A 20,993-nucleotide genomic window follows, 5' to 3' on the forward strand; every position below is an offset into this window, starting at 1 on the left:
ATTCTTTGACGTTGTAAAAAAAAAGTTTAAAAAGAGATAGAGACTGCTGCATCCTGCCATGCAACTTGTAATACTAGGGAAAAAAGACACTGAAATCATTGAATGTTCAGAACATAAGAACAGCTGCCCAAGCCATCCTTATATAAGCACTTACGTGCAAAAAAAGCCTTTTCTTTCCTTTATGGTCTGGCCACCACTGTGACTTACCTTTGAAAGTGTATTAGAGATGGAAAAGATTCTATTCTGGGTCTAGGAGGTCAGGATAGGGAAAAGGGAAAAAATGTTGCTGGTTTTCCAAGTTCCATCTAAGAATAGAATTTCTAGTAGGAACTTTATTATAATCAGTATTAGGGTTTCCTACCTCTTCCAAATAATCATATTTTTAAATGTAATATAGTTTTACAAACTATTTCTCCTATCTATATAATTTATAAATTCTGTTTCAATTATCAGTTTCATCCAAGGGTTTTTAGAATGGCATTTCTTAATTTCTGAGAGATACATTAAGCGAAGCATTTGGGGGACTGTAGTAGGAAAGGTGAATCAAAGTTATTAGTTAATTTCTACTCAGTAATGGACAAATGTAGGTTGACATGTGATGACAAGATGGGAAGGTAACATGGAAAAGCACAGCAAACCATCCAAATTAATTGGTGAGTGGGATTAAGATATTAAAAGAAATGTGATAAAGCCACAAATTTTTTAAAAAGGAAAAATAGATTATAACAAATAGAAATATAAATAATATTGGTGGAATAAAGCCAACTATGTCAATTAATACAGTAAATGTAAATAGCTCAAATTTCCCAATGACAGTGGGAAAAAATCAGATTGAGTTAAAAACAAATATAGTTTTGAAATAAAAAAGGAGCAAAGTTGTATGAGAGAGAGGAGGGTATAAATATAGCAATATCAGATGAAATGGAATTCAAGATCAAAAGAACTAAGTGAAACATAGAAGGATAAGCTCTAATGTTAAAAGGTATAAATATGATTTAACAAACAACAGAGCCACAAATTCAGAAAGCAAAACTAAAGGAGAATGGGATCAAAGACAACCTTTGTGGGAAATTTGATTACTTGTTTGTTTTAGAATACTGTAAGTCAGTGCAGTTCAGTTCAGTCGCTCAGTCGTGCCCGACTCTTTGCGACCCCATGAACTGCAGCACGCCAGGCCTCCCTGTCCATTACCAACTCCCGGAGTTCACTCAGATTCACGTCCATCGAGTCAGTGATGCCATCCAGCCATCTCATCCTCTGTCGTTCCCTTCTCCTCCTGCCCCCAACCCCTCCCAACATCACAGTCTTTTCCAATGAGTCAACTCTTCGCATGAGGTGGCCAAAGTACTGGAGTTTCAGCTTTAGCATCATTCCTTCCAAAGAAATCTCAGGGCTGATCTCCTTCAGAATGGACTGGTTGGATCTCCTTGCAGTCCAAGGAGACAAATAACAAAAATTTAGGATATCTGAATAATGCAATTAATGAGTTAAATTGTGTTTACAAATATGTTACAAAATTTTATATTACATATCATTTTTGTATTATATGTATTCTCTCCCACAAAAAGAAAGTATATTCTTCTCTTACGCTCATTGCATGTTTACCAGAAGCTATCATGTACTTGTATCTGTCCACAAAATAATAATTATACATGTAAAACAGTAGAGGTCTTATGAATCAGACATTCTGACCATAATCTACTCAAGTTATTAATAACAATCTATGATTTCACTTCCTGTTCACTGGCCCACCTGAATTTTCCAGATCACTGTCCAGTTTTGGATCTCTAAGGCTTTCTAGGTAAGCAAATACGTGCAGTGAGGCCAGCCTTGTCTAGTCATCAGCAGTGGAAAAAAACTAGTTTATGTAATACACACTTAGGTAGCACCCCATAGGTTAGGACCTCTACTAAGGGCTTCACAAATAATACTGGTGGGAACTTGCCCCTTAAGTAGGAAAATATCAATAAGAAGCTTTTGAAGAAAAAAAAAACTCACCCATCCATCCTGGTAATTTTAAAATGCAGGTTAAAAAAATTAGATTCCATTCTTTGCCTACCAGATCACAAAGGTAAATACAAATGATAATGTTTGGAGTGAGATATATAGGCAAGAATATCTACCTATGTATCACCTTCAGCAGGAGTGTAAGTTAGATGATCACATAAAGGGACATTTTGATAACATGATTTTTAAAACTCTCTAGGAAAGTTTGCAGATCAAGCAGTTTCACTTTTGGAAATGGGAATAATCAAGAAGGTATTCACATAGTTCCTGTACGAATTTCATTTAGCTCTTTGCAACAAGATGGAGACAAACTAAATAGGCTAAAATAGGAGATTCTTTAAATAAATTGTGATGTGCCTACACCCTGGGTTATGCTACAGTTATCAGTGAATAGCACAGATTCTGGCTGCGGGCTTCCTAGGTTTGAATCCCTGCTCTGCTTCTTAGCAAATTTATGATATTGGACAATTAACCTCCCTTGCCTTCATTCTCTCACCTATTAAAAATATGGATAATATTGTATCTACTTTTGCTGGGCTGTTTTGTGAAAAAAGATGAGTTAAGATGTATAAAGCTTTGCCTGCCATGTAGTAAATGTTACCAGAGTGTTTTTTAGCGATTAGTGTTATTTAGCTATTAGTCAGATGTGCAGTAGAGCACTTAGTCAGATGGAAAAATATTTATATCATATTAAATGAAAAGGACAGATTTCAAGACATCAGTGAGTATATAACCTGATGTCCATTTTGTTGATATACACTGTATGCTGCTGCTGCTACTGCTGCCAAGTCGCTTCAGTCATGTCCTACTCTGTGCAACCCCATAGACGGCAGCCCACCAGACTCCCCCGTCCCTGGGATTCTCCAGGCAAGAACACTGGAGTGGGTTGCCATCTCCTTCTCCAATGCATGAAAGTGAAAAGTGAAAGTGAAGTCGCTCAGTTGTGTCCAACTCTTAGCAACCCCATGGACTGCAGCCTACCAGGCTCCTCCATCCATGGGATTATCCAGGCAAGAGTATTGGAGTGGGGTGCCATTGCCTTCTTCAATACACTGTATGGAGACATACATATTTAATTATAAGGGTATACAAAATTTTAAAAGATAAACACCAAGGGTTCATTATCAAGGCTATTAATAAGTAATGTGTCTCTGGTGAGACTGAAGTTTTTCTTTTCTTCTTCTAAGTCTCTTAATTTTCTGATTTTTCTTTCTTATTTTTGTGAAATGAACATGTTCTGCCTTTAAAATAAGGTGGGAAAAGTTATTTCTTAAAACAAATAAAAGTCTTACTCTTGCCAAGAAACTTGAAAGAATAAGTCATTCCTCTTTTGAGCACCTAACAATTCAGTCTCTGAAAAGCACAAAGCATTTCTATATGAAAAATAGTTTAGTGCTTTTTTTTTTTACCTTTTCATATATATTTCTAAGACCATGTTTTAAACTGCTTAGTGAAAAGTCCTAATTATAGAACTGAGAGTTTCTATCTGGAACATTTAAATACTATTAAGAACTGAAAACTTACAGATCTCAATCTGTTTTGCTTCAGCTGTTCCCTGGTAGTATCAGACAAAGCAGAATGCTGTAACACCATTTGGAAGAACACAACAGAACAGTGTGAATGTGAAGACAGCTGGGGGATCCATACAGCTTTCTAGAAAAGGACTCAGAGTCTGCTGTTTGGGGCCCTCGAATTTACCTAGGAGAAAAGGCAACACACGCACAAAGGAGATCTGTCCTATAATCCATCTCCAGGATGTAAAATCCAATATTTGTACAAAAACTTAGGCCAAGGAAGGCATATTTTTGATCCTCGGGTGTAAATACCTAGTAACTGCCTGACAACACGCCTGTGGTGGGTTAGAATATCCATAGAAAGGCTTGCTCAGTCTTGAGCAGAGTGGTGTTGACCTTCCAGCCTGTGTGCCTGCCACTTTATTAAAGTTTCAAGCCTTCAGTCACAGCAGTTGCTGCATGAATTCTTTCACGGCTTCCAGCACTCTAAGCAAAAACCATAGAGATGTAGCAAATCAATTTCCACCAAGAAACTGTGAACGTTGGGGTGAGGCAACAATTTTTTTGCTCTGCTCTGAGGCAAAAAATGGCTCCTCTATTTCATTGCTGAAAAAAACCTGCCATGTTGATTTGCATCTCCATTTTGAGAGTTTTCTGTCTAAGATTGAGAAATATTTGAAGTTTGGTGGATACAGTCCGTGTAGATTATCTCTGAAATTCAAACTCTGGCCAGAACTGGCTGAGTCTTGCTAGGAAAGCAGATGCTTTTCATTTTCCCTCATAAGTGGAGAGGCTACATTTATGTTGTTAGTCATTAGAATATTCTAGTCTTCCTCTGCTTCATTAGAAAGCCTATGGGAGAGAACTTTTAAATGTGATATTATTAAGATCAGAATGGTGGTATTTGCAATGCAGTGACAGTTCCTTGCGGGAGGGATTTGTCTCCTTTATCATAATTTTCCTGGCATGAGTCACTGTGACTGGTCCATGCTAAAAATGGGAGGTTGATTAAATTAAAATCATGAATGGAAAATTATAATTGCTATCTGTATTAGTTAGTTTTGCTACAGTAACAAACAAGTCCCCGAATCTCAGTGGCTTATAAACCAAAGGTTGATTTCTTGCTCATATTATATCATGGGAAGGAGTCTCAAGTTCCATTCTACATATCTTCTTTCTAAGGCCCCCAGCCACCGTGTGGGATATGCCCTGTGGCATTCTGACCTGGCTCATAACAGCCCCAGCTCTAAGGAGTCGATGATGCACATCTCTCCCCAGCTCTGTTCAGTGATGCCATGTTGGTGACCTAAAATCAACTATGTATATGAACCGTGGGAATTGGCAGACACTACAAATCAAACTTCATTTGTTGTTTTTGTTTTATGAGGCCCAGTTTATCAGTGCACCCCTGGATCTGTGTAGCAAAGAGGAAGAGGAAAAAAGCTAGCAGGAAAACACAAGGCCTCTTCAGGTTTAAAGTAAATCACATGGCCAAGGGTGCCAATAGGGCAGGGACACAGGCAGGACACATGCTCCACCTACAGGAGGTCCCCCAAGTCCTATGGCAAGGAACAAACAACTGTGAGTGCTACAATACACCCCGCTGTCTGGACAACTGTAACTGACCACACCCCAAACTGGGACATGTGACATGCCTAAGTATTTTAATGACTTATGTATGTGTGTTTTAACACATTTCTCATTGTAAAACTTACTACTTATTAAATGATTACAATATGCCAGGTGTTGCATAGAACTTTATATAGTACATAAGTCTCACCAGTCTCCCCCGTCCTATGATACAGATACTGCTATTAACCACATATTGCAGATGAAGAAACTGAAGGCTAGAAAATTGTTTATTAGATGGAATGCCCTGGACACAGATTCGGAGAGTTGAATAGGGATGGTTAGTTGCCCAGTGATCTCCATAGATCCATCTACAAGGAAGTGAGATGACCAGAACTGAGCAGAGGGAGGAGTTGACCTGCAGGGGCCTCCACCAATTCCTGCAGGGAGTTCTGGGGCTGGGATGACCTTTAGGGATTGTTCTCAAATCAAAGGCAAGAGGGTCCCAGCCAGTTCCAACCATGGGGTTCTGGCTCTTCCATATGTGAGTGGCAAAACCTTAACTCAGGAGTATCCAGACCTCTGAGCCTCTGCAAACTGGCAGGGGAGTGATTGGAGTTGAATAGGACATCTGTTAAAAGTGCTCATCAAAGTCCCTGGTATTTAAGAAATGACCAATATGTTGACAACATTTGAGTTTCTTGTTTTTACTTTTTAATTATATAATATCAATGATATAGTAAGACTCAAAAATCAGTATTCTTCAAGAAAAATTGTTACTTTCTGGGAGGGAGTACTCTCCTTCAGAAGAGTATTCCATTGATCCTCATTTCTGTGTTTTGTGTTGACCTTGGTACCCAGGAAGCAGGAGGCTAGGCCACAGTCTGCAGAAGGGTGCACTATGTCAGAGGTGCCCAGGGAAGGAGTAAGGTTGTTTTGGGGGCCACCAAGCTGCCTTTGCCTGTTTGCCACCTCACCTATTTTGTATGATTCTTGATTGACTCTTTGTGACCCATCTTGGGCTTGTAGTTTCAGATCCTAGACAGCTAGGGAGTATCCTTTCATTTGTTCTAATTTGTCTCCATCTAGTATTCATAGTATTAATAAGCTGAGGGGGGAAATGACAGATGAATAATGTTCACGGCAGGAAAAGGAATGAAGACGTGGTTTTCTGTCTGGGAAAGCTTGGCAGCTGGGCGCATGCACTGAATTCATTACCTGGTTCCTGAGCCTAAGTGATTGTGGTTCTGAAACATGCTCCACAGGGCTCCCAGGTTGCGCTCAGATCTCTCTTAGCATATACTCCTTTGGGAGGCTAGGCGAGCCAGTCAGAGGAGGAGTTGGAGGGGGAAAGCAGGAGAGAAGGAGAAAAGGGGTGGAGTTCTTTGTCTCTCTCCTCCAAGCTCGGAACAACTTGGCATCTTTCTGGGCAATCTTGGTTGTTCCAAGCATGCTCAGAGCTCTGGACTGGAGATCTGTCAGTGCTTCTTTGGCTACATCATTTTCACACTCCCATTCACTTTCTAATCATGATACCTTTTCAGTAAATGAGAAAACAAATATCCACGACATCAGAATGTTATTGCGTAGGCATTACAGACAGCTTCTGATGGCTACATATACAGCCGAAAACACACACTAAATATTTCCATCTTCTCTGTTCTGGTATAAATTTACAGGGCTGCTCTGTGGTCCTGAGTACAGAACATCTCTAGTAGCATATAGCAGGAATTCAAATGCTCCTGGTAAACAAAATAAATAAATAATAATGTTCTTTCACATCAGATGTGGCTTATAAATATGATCAGAAGACTGTCCTATAAAAGCAACACACATTTAAATCCGTAGAAGAAGAGCATTTTCTGGTGATAAATAGTTTCCAGGATTTTTCATTGTCTGCTGCTCCATTTCTACAAGGTGGCAAAGCTTAAGAGAAGGGTTTCTAGATATTTATCTTATAATGCAGTTGTTTATCAAATACCAGAACAATCATTAGCCAGAAACAAGGCCTAAATACAGACACAAAGGGAGGAAATCTGCAAAAAAAATCGAGTTTTGCCGCTTGCATACTGCTTTGCTATATAAAATCCAGGGAGTCGGTGAGGCCAACACTCTTTCTCTCAGTTCAGTCCACTTCAGTCGCTCAGTCTTGTCCGACTCTCTGCGACCCCATGAATCACAGCACGCCAGGCATCCCTGTCCATCACCAACTCCCAGAGTTCACTCAAACTCATGTCAGTTGAGTCAGTAATGCCATCCAGCCATCTCATCCTCTGTTATCCCCCTCTCCTCCTGCCCCTAATCCTACCCAGCATCAGAGTCTTTTCCAGTGAGTCAACTCTTTGCATGAGGTGGCCAAAGTGCTAGAGTTTCAGCTTTTCCATCAGTCCTACCAATGAACACCAGGACTGATCTCCTTTAAAATGGACTGTTTGGATTTCCTAGTAGACCAAGGGACTCTCAACAGTCCTCTCCAACACCACAGTTCAAAAGCATCAATTCTTTAGCGCTCAGCTTTCTTCTGGCAACCCAACTCAAGTACTCTTGCCTGGAAAATCCCATGGATGGAGGAGCCTGGTAGGCTGCGGTCCATGGGGTCGCTAAGAGTAGGACACGACTGAGTGACTTCACTTTCACTTTTCACTTTCATGCATTGGAGAAGGAAATGGCAACCCACTCCAGTGTTCTTGCCTGGAGAATCCCAGGGACAGGGGAGCCTTTGGGCTGCCGTCTATGGGGTCGCACAGAGTCGGACACAACTAAAGCGACTTAGCAACAGCAGCAGCAGAAGCTTTCTTCACAGTCCAACTCTCACATCCATACATGACCACTGGAAAAACCATAGCCTTGACTAGATGGACCTTTGTTGGCAAAGTAGTATCTCTGCTTTTTAATATGCCATCTAGGTTGGTCATAACTTTCCTTCCAAGGAGTAAGCATCTTTTAATTTCATGGCTGCAATCACCATCTGCAGTGATTTTGGAGCCCCAAAAAATAAAGTCTGACCCTGTTTCCACTGTTTCCCCATCTATTTCCCATGAAGTGATGGGACCAGATGCCATGATCTTCGTTTTCTGAATTTTGAGCTTTAAGCCAACTTTTTCACTCTCCTCTTTCACTTTCATCAAGAGGCTTTTTAGTTCCTCTTCACTTTCTGCCATAAAGGTGGTGTCATCTGCATATCTGAGGTTATTGATATTTCTCCCGGCAATCTTGATTCCAGCTGGTGCTTCTTCCAGCCCAGCGTTCTCATGATGTACTCTGCATATAAGTTAAATAAGCAGGGTGGCAATATACAGCCTTGACGTACTCCTTTTCCTATTTGGAACCAGTCTGTTGTTCCATGTCCAGTTCTAACTGTTGCTTCCTGATCTGCATATAGGTTTCTCAAGAGGCAGGTCAGGTGGTCTGGTATTCCCATCTCTTTCAGAATTTTCCACAGTTTATTGTGATCCACACAGTCAAAGGCTTTGGCATAGTCAGTAAAGCAGAAATAGATGTTTTTCTGGAACTCTTTTGCTTTTTCCATGATCCAGCAGATGTTGGCAATTTGATCTCTGGTTCCTCTGCCTTTTCTAAAACCAGCTTGAACATCTGGAAGTTCACGGTTCATGTATTGCTGAAGCCTGGCTTGGAGAGTTTTGAGCATTACTTTACTAGCGTGTGAGATGAGTGCAATTGTGAGGTAATTTGAGCATTCTTTGGCATTGCCCTTTCTTGGGATTGGAATGAAAACTGACATTTTCCAGCCCAGTGGCCACTGCTGAGTTTTCCAAGTTAGCTGGCATATTGAGTGCAGCACTTTACAGCATCATCTTTCAGGATTTGAAACAGCTCAACTGGAATGCCATCACCTCCACTAGCTTTGTTCATAGTGATGCTTTCTAAGGCCCACTTGACTTCACATTCCAGGATGTCTGGCTCTAGGTGAGTGATCACACCATCGTGATTATCTGGGTCATGAAGATCTTTTTTGTACAGTTCTTCTGTGTATTCTTGCACCTCTTCTTAATATCTTCTGCTTCTGTTAGGTCCACACCATTTCTGTCCTTTATCAAGCCCATCTTTGCATGAAATGTTCCCTTGGTATCTCTAATTTTCTTGAAGAGATCTCTAGTCTTTCCCATTCTATTGTTTTCCTCTATTTCTTTGCATAGATCACTGAGGAAGGCTTTCTTATCTCTCCTTGCTAATCTTTGGAACTCTGCATTCAGATGCTTATTTCTTTCCTTTTCTCCTTTGCTTTTCACTTCTCTTCTTTTCACAGCTATTTGTAAGGCCTCCCCAGACAGCCATTTTGCTTTTTTGCATTTCTTTTCCATGGCGATGGTCTTGATCCCTGTCTCCTATACAATGTCATGAACCTTTGTCCATAGTTCATCACTCTGTCTATCAGATCTAGTCCCTTAAATCTATTTCTAACTTCCACTGTATAATCATAAGGGATTTGGTTTAGGTCAAACCTGAATGGTCTAGTGGTTTTCCCTACTTTCTTCAATTTAAGTCTGAATTTGGCAATAAGGAGTTCATGATCTGAGCCACAGTCAGCTCCCAGTCTTGTTTTTGTTGACTGTATAGAGCTTCTCCATCTTTGGCTGCAAAGAATATAATCAATCTGATTTCAGTGTTGACCATCTGGTGATGTCCATGTTTAGAGTCTTCTCTTGTGTTGTTGGAAGAGGGTGTTTGCTATGACCAGTGTGTTCTCTTGGCTAAACTCTGTTAGCCTTTACCCTGCTTCATTCTGTACTCCAAGGCCAAATTTGCCTGTTACTCTAGGTGTTTCTTGACTTGCTACTTTTGCATTCCAGTCCCCTATAATGAAAAGGACATCTTTTTTGGGTGTTAGTTCTAAAAGGTCTTGTAGGTCTTCTTAGAACTGTTCAACTTCAGCTTCTTCAGTGTTACTGGTTGGGGCATAGGCTTGGATTACCATGATATTGAATGGTTTGCCTTGGAAACAAACAGATCATTCTGTCATTTTTGACTCTTTGTCTACTATAGTATAATTTTGTAGTATAGTATAATTTTTTTCTATGTATATACCAGCACCTGATCAACAATTCTTATTGGGCATTGGGTCTGACTTATATTATACAGACGCCTTGAATTACAAGGCTGGACTGTAAGAAACCAGGTGGCTCTAGCTTTGTGTAGTTGAATGAATTTGACCCTCTACTCAAACCTCCAAATGTGATAACTAAGGCATAGGTTGCAATAAAGGGGGAAGAAAACTGTGGTAGCCCAGCAAACTCTGACTCATTCAGCAAAAGAGGGAATATGAATTCTAAAGTCACAATAACATAATGTCTCCTTTAGAATATGATTGTCATTCTATTGCCCTCTGTTCCAAATGAGACTCTCTTCATCTCCTGGGCTCCTGAAAAAGTTCTTGAGAAGAAATTTTTTACCCCGAGTTATAGTGTAGCTGGGGCTTCCCTGGTAGCTCTACTGGTAAAGAATCTATCTGCAGTGCAGGAGATCCCAGTTCGATTCCTGGGCCAGGAAAATCCCCTGGAGAAGGGATAGCCACTCCAGTATTCGTGGGCTTCCCTGGTGGCTCAGATGATAAAAGAATCAGCTTACAGTGCAGGAGACCTGGGTTCAATCCCTGGGTTGTAAGATCCCCTGGAAGAGGGCATGGCAACCCAGTCCAGTATTCCTGCTTGGAGAATTCGCATGGACAGAGGAGTCTGGCAGGCTACAGTCCATGGAGATGCAAAGAGTGAGACACGATTAAGCACAGCACAGCGCATAGTGCAGCTGGGACCTAGTATTCAATTACTGAGTAGCCCTTTCAGCAACTGTAAGCTCACTTTGTTCCTTTTCTTCCTAGGCTGTCTTGGTTTAGACTCCTGGAGTCTAAGTACCTCAATCAAAGTAAAAGCAATGAGGGTATCCTCCAACAGATCCTGTTCCAGGAATCTGCCCTGCAAATCCCACCCTAGTCAGTCCACAGAGGGTTATGGGCAGGAAGGAACAGATGAATAAGAGTTAATAACAGCCAACATTTATTAAGCATGCACCATGTGCCAGCAGGGTTCTTGGCTTATATACAACCCCTCATGCAATGCCCACAGAACCAAAAACCATAGTATCCTTATTTATGGATGAGGTAGAGCTATGTGTGAGATATGAACAGCCAGTCACTGGCACCATTTATGAGTTTGGAGTGGTTTCCCTTACCATGATTCTTTGTTAGCAGGAGCCATCACATTGATGAATGTACTCAGCCCTCACAATAATCCAACCACTAAACATTATTTTTCCTACTTTTTCCACTGGAGTAACTCTGACAGAGGTCACTTTCTCAAGGTCATGCTTAGGGAAGGACAGTATCTGAACCCTTCTGAAGCCTGTGCTCTCCCACCCCACAGTGGCATGCAGCATGCACATTTTTAAAGAGAGTCAGTGACTGACTTCCTATTTAGTCATGCACGTATAAGCAAAAAACTGTCATACAACCAAGAAATACAATTTTAAGATTCTACCCTTTTACTAAAAAGATGAGTGGATAATGCATCATGTTAGCAAGGAGGAGAAAAGGCATTCATTTTCAAAGAAGGTAATGTGGGGAAAGGAGTTTATAATTTCCAGGAGGGATGTTGCCCCAGCTGCTAGGGAAGGAATTTTGTATCAAGTACAGTGGTAATGACTGCAAGTAATAGTGAGCTCCTGTATAAGGATTAAACTATAGGAGGTAACTTGCCCCCACATAACAAGAGGCCTGGTGGTAGGAGACTTCAGGTGTTCGGTAAGATGCTAAAAGATGCTGATGGAACCTGGCACTGTCTCCTTTCACCATCCTCCCTTCCCATGTTGATCTTCGCTTCTTGAGAGTCCCAAAGCATCTGCCATAAAGTTGGGAGCAAAAGAGAAGAGGCTGCACCAGCCACACTGGTCCCATGTTAGCAGAAAAGCAGAAGCTTTCTCAACCCTCCAGCCTCCAGCCAGCTTCCACTTAGATCTCATCAAGCAGCTGTGGGTCCCCTGTGCGGTGTGGAAAGGAAGAAGTACACCTTGCTTTAGAAGGCGTGTGTGGAGAGGAGGTGGGGTGGACTGTGCTTGGGAGAAGGTTGATGAGAAGGAGCCTCGTCCTGCCCTTTGTATTCCCCATTACATATAAGTGACCCCGGGCATCACAGGTGCTCTCACCCTTCCTTCTCTCATCCTGTTAACTCTTCATTCTTTCCGCTTTCATCCCAGTAGCACTTTGGGCTAAATAGTGTTGATAAGTATCAGATCACCTGCATCACTATTTTTTTTATTTAAAGTTAAATAAACCATTATTGAATTAATTAAGTAATTAATAAGATGAGGGACTTCTAGGCAGATATCTGGTAAGGGCCTTTGACTACAACAGCCAGAAGTTTTCACTGCCTCAGAGGAAACACTCTTCAGGGGCCTCTGGAAGGAGTCAGGATGCTGTTATTACCAGAATCTTCAGGTTACAGGTGTTGACTCAGTGGCCCGGCTGAGACAAGAGGAATCCGAAAGGGTGAGGGCTCTTGGATGAAAACCACTCTGTGTGGCTGCCTTCTGCGATGAGCGCTCTATGGTTTCCTTCTTTGTCTCTGCAGAGCCAGCTCTCCCAGGCACTGAACGGGCTGTCAGACAGGGCCAAGGAAGCCAAGGAGTTCCTGGTGCAGCTGCGCAACATGGTCCAGCAGATCCAGGTATTGGCAGCAACCAAGGCAGAAAGCAAAGCCCACGTGCTAAGATGTTAACTGTGTACCTGGGGTTGGGAGTGGGGTGTTTCCTTGTCTTATCTTTTATTTTTATGTTTCCTAGGAAATTTCCTACGTATTTTTTTTTCTGCTCTTTCTGTTCTAATACATGCAAACACACATACAGACCAACTTCAAATATACCCCTTCTCAAGATGGTTACATTTCCCCAACAAGCCAAGGACATAACCCCTGTTTCCACACTGAGCTCCTAATTCTTTGCTGCCATGCATTCCGAAAGACATCTATTTCTTTGTGAATTCAGTCATTATTGTTGAGTTTTCTAAATCTATATGTTCCCAAAGCACCTTGCAAAAATTATATCTTATCTAATAGTAACAAACAGGTCACATTTTCTCTTTTTTATGTCTTTCTTTCCTTCCTTCCTATCCCATAATAATGCTTCTCCTCTACCTAGATACTTAAATGTTTTTCAACCATGATCCCATGGTAACTATAATTTCAGATTGCTTTATGTGGACACAGTAACCAACAAATCACTTGGCATTTGAGAGCCTGTGAACTCCCTACCAGAGCTGAAGGGGAGAAACCATTAAATTGCATGAAATGCTAAAATAATGACCTTCTGCACTGTTTAATGTTCTTACATTTTCAGGTTTGCCTCACAGAAATAACCTGAGCACTGGCCTCCAGTAGCTTGACTTTCTGAGTTAATATCTAACCAATGTCAAGGCAGAAATGGCTTTTTAAATGTAAGCCAGCCTTCTAGAGCCCCTCACACTGATTTTTTTTGCCCTGTGTTGACGTGCAAGCTAACAGTTGTATATTTCCTTCTGGTTTCCAAAACAACAAAGTTTATCAATTGGTCCCTTCTTTGCTCCTGCTGGCATAAAGCGTGCAGCCCCAGGCTCACCCCTGCACGTCACCTCTTCGTTAGAGCAGAGCTTTCTTTTACTCTATCAGAGCCTTTACTGAAAAAGCTTCCCCCTCCCTACCAATAATAACCTGCTTGGTTAGAGAGCTCTGCAGTGATGATTTCCAGGGATCTTCTGTGAGAACTTGAAAGCAAATTACTATGAAAGCCAAAACTTAATATTTGTAGAAGTGATTGCTCAAGCAGTTGTAAATGCATGCCTTATACAAAGAAGACCTTGCATTTGAAACAGTGACCTAATGCCTAACTACTAATACTTATATTAGGAGACACAGTTCTGAATGACTGAGAATTAATTTAAATTTGATAGGCTAAGCTGTTCCTTCATTTCTAACCCCCCAAATTTTACAGCTTACTCAGTTGAGTACTATGTTTTCAGTGCTGTTACTGTACATGTAACAAGTATTTAGCTCTCATTGGCTGTAAATTATAATTGTTTTCCAGATAATGGTTTGAGAATCATAGCTACATATATAACTTATTGAAAGGATTACCTCTAATGAATGCTTATAATTTAATGAGAGAATTGCTTTTAAAAATGTCTGTAGCATGGCTCAGTGGATAAAGAACCTGCCTGCAGTAAAGGAGACACAGAAGATCAGGTTCGATCCCTGGGTCCAGAAGATCCCCTGGAGGAGGAAAATGGAAACCCACTCCAGTATTCTTGCCTGAAAAATCCCATGAACAGAGGAGTCTGGCAGGCTTCGGTATAAAGGGTCACTCTGTTGGACATGACTGAGCGACTGCACACGCACGTAAAAAAAAAATTTAGATCAAACATTCAGTTTAAACATCATGGAAAGTTATGATCCATTTAGAGCATGGTTACTGTTCTCCAACAAGCTGACTTTCACAGCAGGCTGATGCCTGTTTCATATACCAGTGATTCTTCACTGCCTACCTGCACTTATTACCTGCTTTTTTTAATGAAAGGAGCAAGTGTTTTGCCCATGACTATTCGTCTAAACTTCTATTGTCTTTGTATTATTGTTTAATATTGAAGACCATTGCCATCTGCTTTCTTCTTTCTGCCTGTAAATTCAGTGATTCTTTCACTCTCATGCCTCAACAATACCCAACTCCCTCCGGCAACCAGCCTTTCTGAATGCCACCTTCCACCCTGCACAGCTGGCCATATACCAGCTCTCAAAACAATTCATGTTCAACTCTACACACTAAAACTTTATTTTACTTGATATAATTCAAATTGCAGAGATGATTTCCTCTTGATAAAAACAAATGTATTAAGTAACATTTACCTCTTTGAATCTAAAGTGAAACACTACCACTGCAGAATAAAATTTATTTTGTTATTTACAAAATGCATGTGTGCACTGTGGGCAGGGCTCCTCTTCCTTCCCTTCAGCAGGGCCTTCCCCCCACAAATGGACTGGGGCTCTGCTGTCTCTGGCAGCCCGAGGCACCCGGTCACTTTGCTGCTGAACACTGTGCTCTCTCACGCAGGAGAACAGCGTGGAGTTCGAGGCCTGCCTGGTGGCGCAATGTGATGCCCTCATTGACGCCCTCAACAGGAGGAAAGCCCAGCTGCTTGCCCGTGTCAACAAGGAGCACGAGCATAAGCTAAAGGTGAGCGCTGCACCCTGTGGGGGGCGGGAGGCCAGGCTTCTGGGGTATGACGGACAGCTGAGTGCCCACAGCCTTGGGTAGCCAATGAGGAGCAGGCATACCTCTTCACTCGGTGCTCACTCCTTTCTTTACATCACTGATACTCATTGAGTGACTTTTCTAGGCCAGAAATTGCCCTGGGTACATACATAATAAACAAATTGAAATCCCTGCTCTCATGGGGCTTATATTCTACCAGAAGGAATAAACAGAAGGCAAGATAAGTAAGCAGAATATCCAGTATGTTCATAAAACATGCTAAGAAAAAATAAGGAGAAATGGATAGAGAATACTCGGGATGGGGGTTGAAATTTTAAACAGAATGATGATGCAGAGGCAAATGTATTTTTGAATTGGGAAATGGAATCTGTACTTGTCAGAAAACAAACAAGATTTGTCTTCACTTCTGAAGCAAACTGTGTAACTGAACAGCTGTACAGACTTTGGTCATCACACAGTGAATCAGTTGATCACAGGTCTGGGGTCCTATTGGCAGGAGGACTGGTCCTCCCGGAGACATCTGCTTCCCCATCTATTGCCCCCTTGGAGCAGGGCAACAACACGTGAGAGCAGGCTGGATAGACGTAGATGGGCACCACCCAGCAGAAGGAAGCAAGAAGTAGCCAGCAGGAGCACATGCATGCCCAGCAAGCTTCAGGGTGGCTGCCCGCAGGTGGTGGGTGGGTAGTGTGCCGTGTTGGCCTGTGGTTGGGGTGGAGGCAGAAGTGAGGTCTGACCTTAGGTTCTCTGCTGGGGTCAGGCAACCAGCGTCAGGGAGCTTCAATACTGTACAGCTGAGAGTGGACACAGCCTTGGAGGAGCTGGTGGCTGGTGAGGAGCCCAGGAAGTAGCAGATATCCCCAGCAGGCTTGGAACAGGCTTTAGTCCCTGGAGAAAAAGAGGAGGTCCCATTTCTAAAAGTGTGGGATTCCAGTAGGAGAACCAAGGGAGAGTTTCAAAATGAAAAACTAAGAGAACAGACATTACAAGATTTGGGGCTAAAACTTGGTGACTGGGCCAGTGCCCAGTTCATGTTTACTAGAAATAAGGCAAGAAACCAGTTTCTATCTGGGGCATGAGACCTCATCAAGACGGGCAGCAAATGGCAATGCTAAGTCCTGAGCAGTGAAGTCCCCAGTCCTTAATCTGTGCCCACCATGCTCCAAGACTCAGGATCCAGAGAACTCCACTGTGAAGATGGGAAGCCAGGCAGCATGAAAAGAGAAGTATTTCCCCAAGGAAGCTTAACAGTTCTATCCAAAGGCAAGGGAAACCCCAACACTAGTTTCCTTCTTTAGGTTCCCTCCTCTGCTGCTCCTAACCCGCAGTTCCCCAGTACACGTCTCGATCCACATACAGGCTTCTTGCCTTCCCCAAAGCCAGGGCAGTGTCGCTGGAATAGATACCTTTCTCCACTGCCTTTGTGACTTACCTACCTTCACTCTGAATTTGCATGTGTCATGGAGGCAGACAGGAGGCTGAGCTGTGATTGTGGGGTCCAAGCCAGAATGGACTCATGAGAGCTGGGCCTACAGTGAATTTGGCCAGCCTGACCTCGCTGGTGCTGTATGGGGCCATGTTGGCCGGCCTGACCTCGCTGGTGCTGTATCAGGGCCATGTCCCTTTGAATGTTCCTGATGTGACAAAACAGAGCAGTTGCATCATGGAGAGGCTTAGCAGATTCTTTGTAGGAAAATTGCATGTCTTGAAGTTGGAATCTGAACCAGAAGTTAGGAAAGAAAAGTACCCAGTGAGTGAACATTGAGAGAGCCTTAGTTCATGGGCTTGAACAGTGCACCAAGACTAGGGATCTTACTGCTCCTTCCAGGGAGGCAGTCGCTGTTTCCTGATAATGAATCTAACTGGAAGACCCTCTCAGGCTTGTCTTAGAATGAACACAAGCCCCCAAGGGTCATCACAACAACCCCAGCCCCATGAAGGCTTCACGCTGAACTTCAGGTAATGGAGGCAGCACTGGGCTCTCCTCAGGAGCCTCCCCGCCCCTTCCAGTGACCTGTGTGGTACTTGTCTCATAAAGTACTGAATGAGGCCAAGTTTTACTTGAATGATTTTCTCTAGCTTGTCAGTTTCCAGGCTCCTGTCCCTTAGTGTCTATGATCAAGTTATTTTCTTTTGAATTCTATAAAGGACCATGGGATTGTGTTTCATGGTAACATACATAGTCATTCCTAAAATGTGAGAGAGATAAGTAAGGCAGTATTAAAGATACTTCAGAAAAAAACGTTTTCTGAAGGCTGTGCTATGTGGATGTTAACCTTGTACATTTAGCTGTAACAGCCTGGGGGATGGATTTAAAGCCATAAGCCTGTTCATCTAAGATAGTCAGATGAGGCTTGAATGAAAGATTCTTCTGAAGTCACCATTTTTTATCCGAATTAAAATCTAGAAGTACTGTGGTCTGTGATTCTGTAGTTAACCAGGTAGCAACACAGAATGAGCATCCTTGGTGACCAAGCCCTGGCTTTCGTAGCAGTAAGAGCTAACATTTGGGGATACTTGCTTTGCAGCAGCACTGTACAAGTTGCGTTATAGCGATCAACTCCTCTGTTCCTCTGGGAGGTCATTATTACTGCTATTGAGGAAACCATGGCACCGTGCTATTGAGAACTGGTCCTGGGACCCAGAATTCCTGTCCTGTTAACCTGGCTTCAGAGTCCAGATTCTGGACTGTGGCACCCTACAGCTGGTAGTACAGTGTAGAGACAAGACATGTGGGGACATGCCTAATCCTGTTCCCAGTTAGCCAGCACCTACCTAATGCACACCTGCTAGGAGCCGAGTGCTGGGCTCAGGGGCAGGGGAAGAATGACACGAAGGTGACTCAGAATTAGGGGCTTCCAGTCCTGTGGATGGGAGAAGACAATGGCACCCCACTCCAGTACTCTTGCCTGGAAAATCCCATGGACGGAGGAGCCTGGTAGGCAGCAGTCCATGGGGTCGCTAAGAGGTAGACATGACTGAGCGACTTCACTTTCACTTTTCACTTTCATGCATTGGAGAAGGACATGGCAACCCACTCCAGTGTTCTTGCCTGGGGAATCCCAGGGACGGGAGAGCCTGGTGGGCTGCCATCTATGGGGTCGCACCGTCGGACACAACTCAAGCGACTTAGCAGCAGCATCAGCAACACTCCTGTGGATATCAGTCACACCCACAAATGGCTCCAGCACAGATAGAGAGCGAGTTTCCAAGAGAAGGCTGTGCATGTCATTAGAGCTGTGAGAAGGGCGAAGTTACTTCCAGCTGAAGGGGTCACAGAGAGCATCATGGAAAAGCAGGCACTGGAGGAGCCCAGACTTTGGGAGACATGTGTTGATGGTGGTGTGCATTCTCACCTGCAGGAAGTGGCCAGGCTATGAGGGAAGAAGAGGTTGGCGGCACTATGCACCCTAGTCTTGCTCTATGCAGTTAGTCATAGGGACCAACGGATGCTTTCTGTTTCCATCACCTGCTCTGACATTACTAAAAAGATGATCACTACAGCCCTTCGTTTTCGCACCCTTCAGAAACCCAGAACCTTTATTGTTATAGTGGAACTTAAGATGTCATTTGTACCACAGAGAATATCCAAAGTAAACTCACAGCTGTCTATGGGTAATGAGCTGGACAGCTGGGATTTTCCCTCTGATAGTGGACCAGCCATTTTAATGTGTAGCCATAAAGTTTTAACTTTTTCCTTAAAGGGCATCTCTTTTGTGAAGCACGGCAGATGCTTCCCTGACATCTTTAAACAGAACACGGTTAACAGTTTGTGTTAAGTCATAGGGTGACTATAGTGGTGACTCCTGGTTTTCTCTATGGGAGAGACGTAAGGGCAGCGATCTGGATAGATGTGGGGAGCCAGGACTGAACAAACATCGTTTATCCGAATCAAAAAGTGCAGAGGGGCATGAAAGCCACCCGCCTAGGCTACGCTGTGGTGCAGGCGGAGATGATTCAGGGACAGCTGTAACGCATTGCAGGGACCCCATGGCCAGTGTCAGTCCATCAGTGCTGGTGGCCTGCATGGTCAGGGACCTCTAAGCAGAGGCAGCTGCCTGCCCTCATTCCACCCTGCCTAGGGTGGAGTTCCCTGCCCTAGATCCCAAAGGGCGACAGAAACCAGAGACAGGTGGCTGGTTGTCTCCCACGGCAGCAAAGCTGTTCTGTCTTCTGCCTTCTGTGATTTGTTTCTCTGCTGTTTGCAGCTGATTGTATCTGTCACTGCTTCTAAAAACAGGCAGTGCGGCCGTCACCGTGACTGCTGATGCCAGCATCCACGTCTCCCTCCCTCTGCTTTTCTCCTCCTGCCTCTTTCCTTTCTTGTCACTTCGGTTGCTACTCAGATTTGTGAGAAAAGACTGGCCTTTCATAGACATCACTTGCCAGGCACAGTGCTTCTTTCTGTCTTTGTTGGCTAGCCCATCACTCACAGTCCGGAGGGGATAATCTTATGGTCTTCCGCTTCCCTTTGGCAGAGTTCTCTGGGGGCCTGCTTTTTGCTGACAAAGAGGAGAGTTGTGTGTGTGTTTTTCTGGCAACTTTCTCTTCTTGAGCCATCCAAAAGGCTAGGGGAGCTGGAAAGCCATGTGCATAAAGACAGTCTTTATAATCCACTCAGGCTCCTCTCTGAAAGAACCGATTGCTTGAGCAGATGGAGCAGTTCTGGTTCTGAGGCAAGATGGAACCGAGTGGTGAGGAGCCCAGATTCTGGGTCATAAGAGAACAGGGTGTGAGCACTGTATCACTTACTGAGTCTCTAACCGTGGACACGTCTACAGCTCCATTTCCTTCACCTGTGTGGAAAACAGGACTAGACGTGGTCAGCACCACCTAGGGCATTGTAAAGCCCTTAAAGCACAGTACTCAAAATGTGAGCTTTACTGTTGTTATCACTGGGTATCTTTCCCTGAAAAGACCCCGATGATGGGAAAGACTGAGGGCAGGAGGAGAAAGGGGGGACAGAGGATGAGATGGTTGTATGGCAACATCGGCTCAGTAGAGATAAGTTTGAACAAATTCCGGGAGATAGTGAAGGACAGGGAAGCCTGATGTGCTGCAGTCCATGGGGTCACAAAGCGTTGGACATGACTTAGAAACTGAACAGCAGTCACCGGAAGACTGGAAATATAGCTCACTCAGAACACGGAGGAAGTAAGTGCTCCTGGTATTTTCCATAATACCAGACTTCCTGCTGCAGAATTAACCTAGTGTGATTAATTATCTCTGAACCTAGGAATGGTGACTTGAGTATAATTCGTTACCACACAAAATAGTGCACTAAGCTTGGTGGGCTATTTTTAAAAGCTAAAAACAAGACTTTGAGGCATATACAGATGTGACCTTATATTAGGAACACTGTCTAAATTACAGTAATACTATTCTGTGGTTTGAAAAAACACTGGGAGCCAAATACCTAAACTTTCAGGATGTGATAAACTAATCAAATGTCAGAAAGCTACTGGAGGGAAAAATGCTTTTTGAGCTTTCAAAAACTATTATTAAGTCACATTTAATGCCTTGGACAATATTCCCTCTATCAGCAGAGGCAGCTGGGCCCCTAGGTTTCATGTCTGAACTGTGTGTGTTGTGTCAACATCCTTCCCAGGTCTTCCTTGGCTAAATAAGGCTTTAAAATATCCTCATTGTCTGTGA

General features: G+C 43.1%; 1 protein-coding gene across 20 annotated transcripts in view; it reads left to right on the forward strand.

The window, feature by feature from the left end:
- Positions 1-20,993, forward strand: part of TRIM9 (tripartite motif containing 9) — a 122,983-nt gene that overhangs the window by 54,282 nt on the left and 47,708 nt on the right. For 16 of the 20 annotated variants that reach the window (XM_068963613.1, XM_068963618.1, XM_068963615.1 and 13 more), the window contains exons 2-3: positions 12,671-12,766; positions 15,177-15,299. The exons of 3 other annotated variants lie outside the window; for them this stretch is intronic. In XM_068963613.1, coding sequence (XP_068819714.1) covers positions 12,671-12,766; positions 15,177-15,299 — 219 coding nt within the window. The remainder of the gene's footprint in view (positions 1-12,670; positions 12,767-15,176; positions 15,300-20,993) is intronic. One more of the 20 variants, XM_068963625.1, reaches the window with a different exon arrangement.

This window comes from Capricornis sumatraensis, chromosome 2 (assembly GCF_032405125.1).
Source record: "Capricornis sumatraensis isolate serow.1 chromosome 2, serow.2, whole genome shotgun sequence".
Lineage (NCBI taxonomy): Eukaryota > Metazoa > Chordata > Mammalia > Artiodactyla > Bovidae > Capricornis > Capricornis sumatraensis.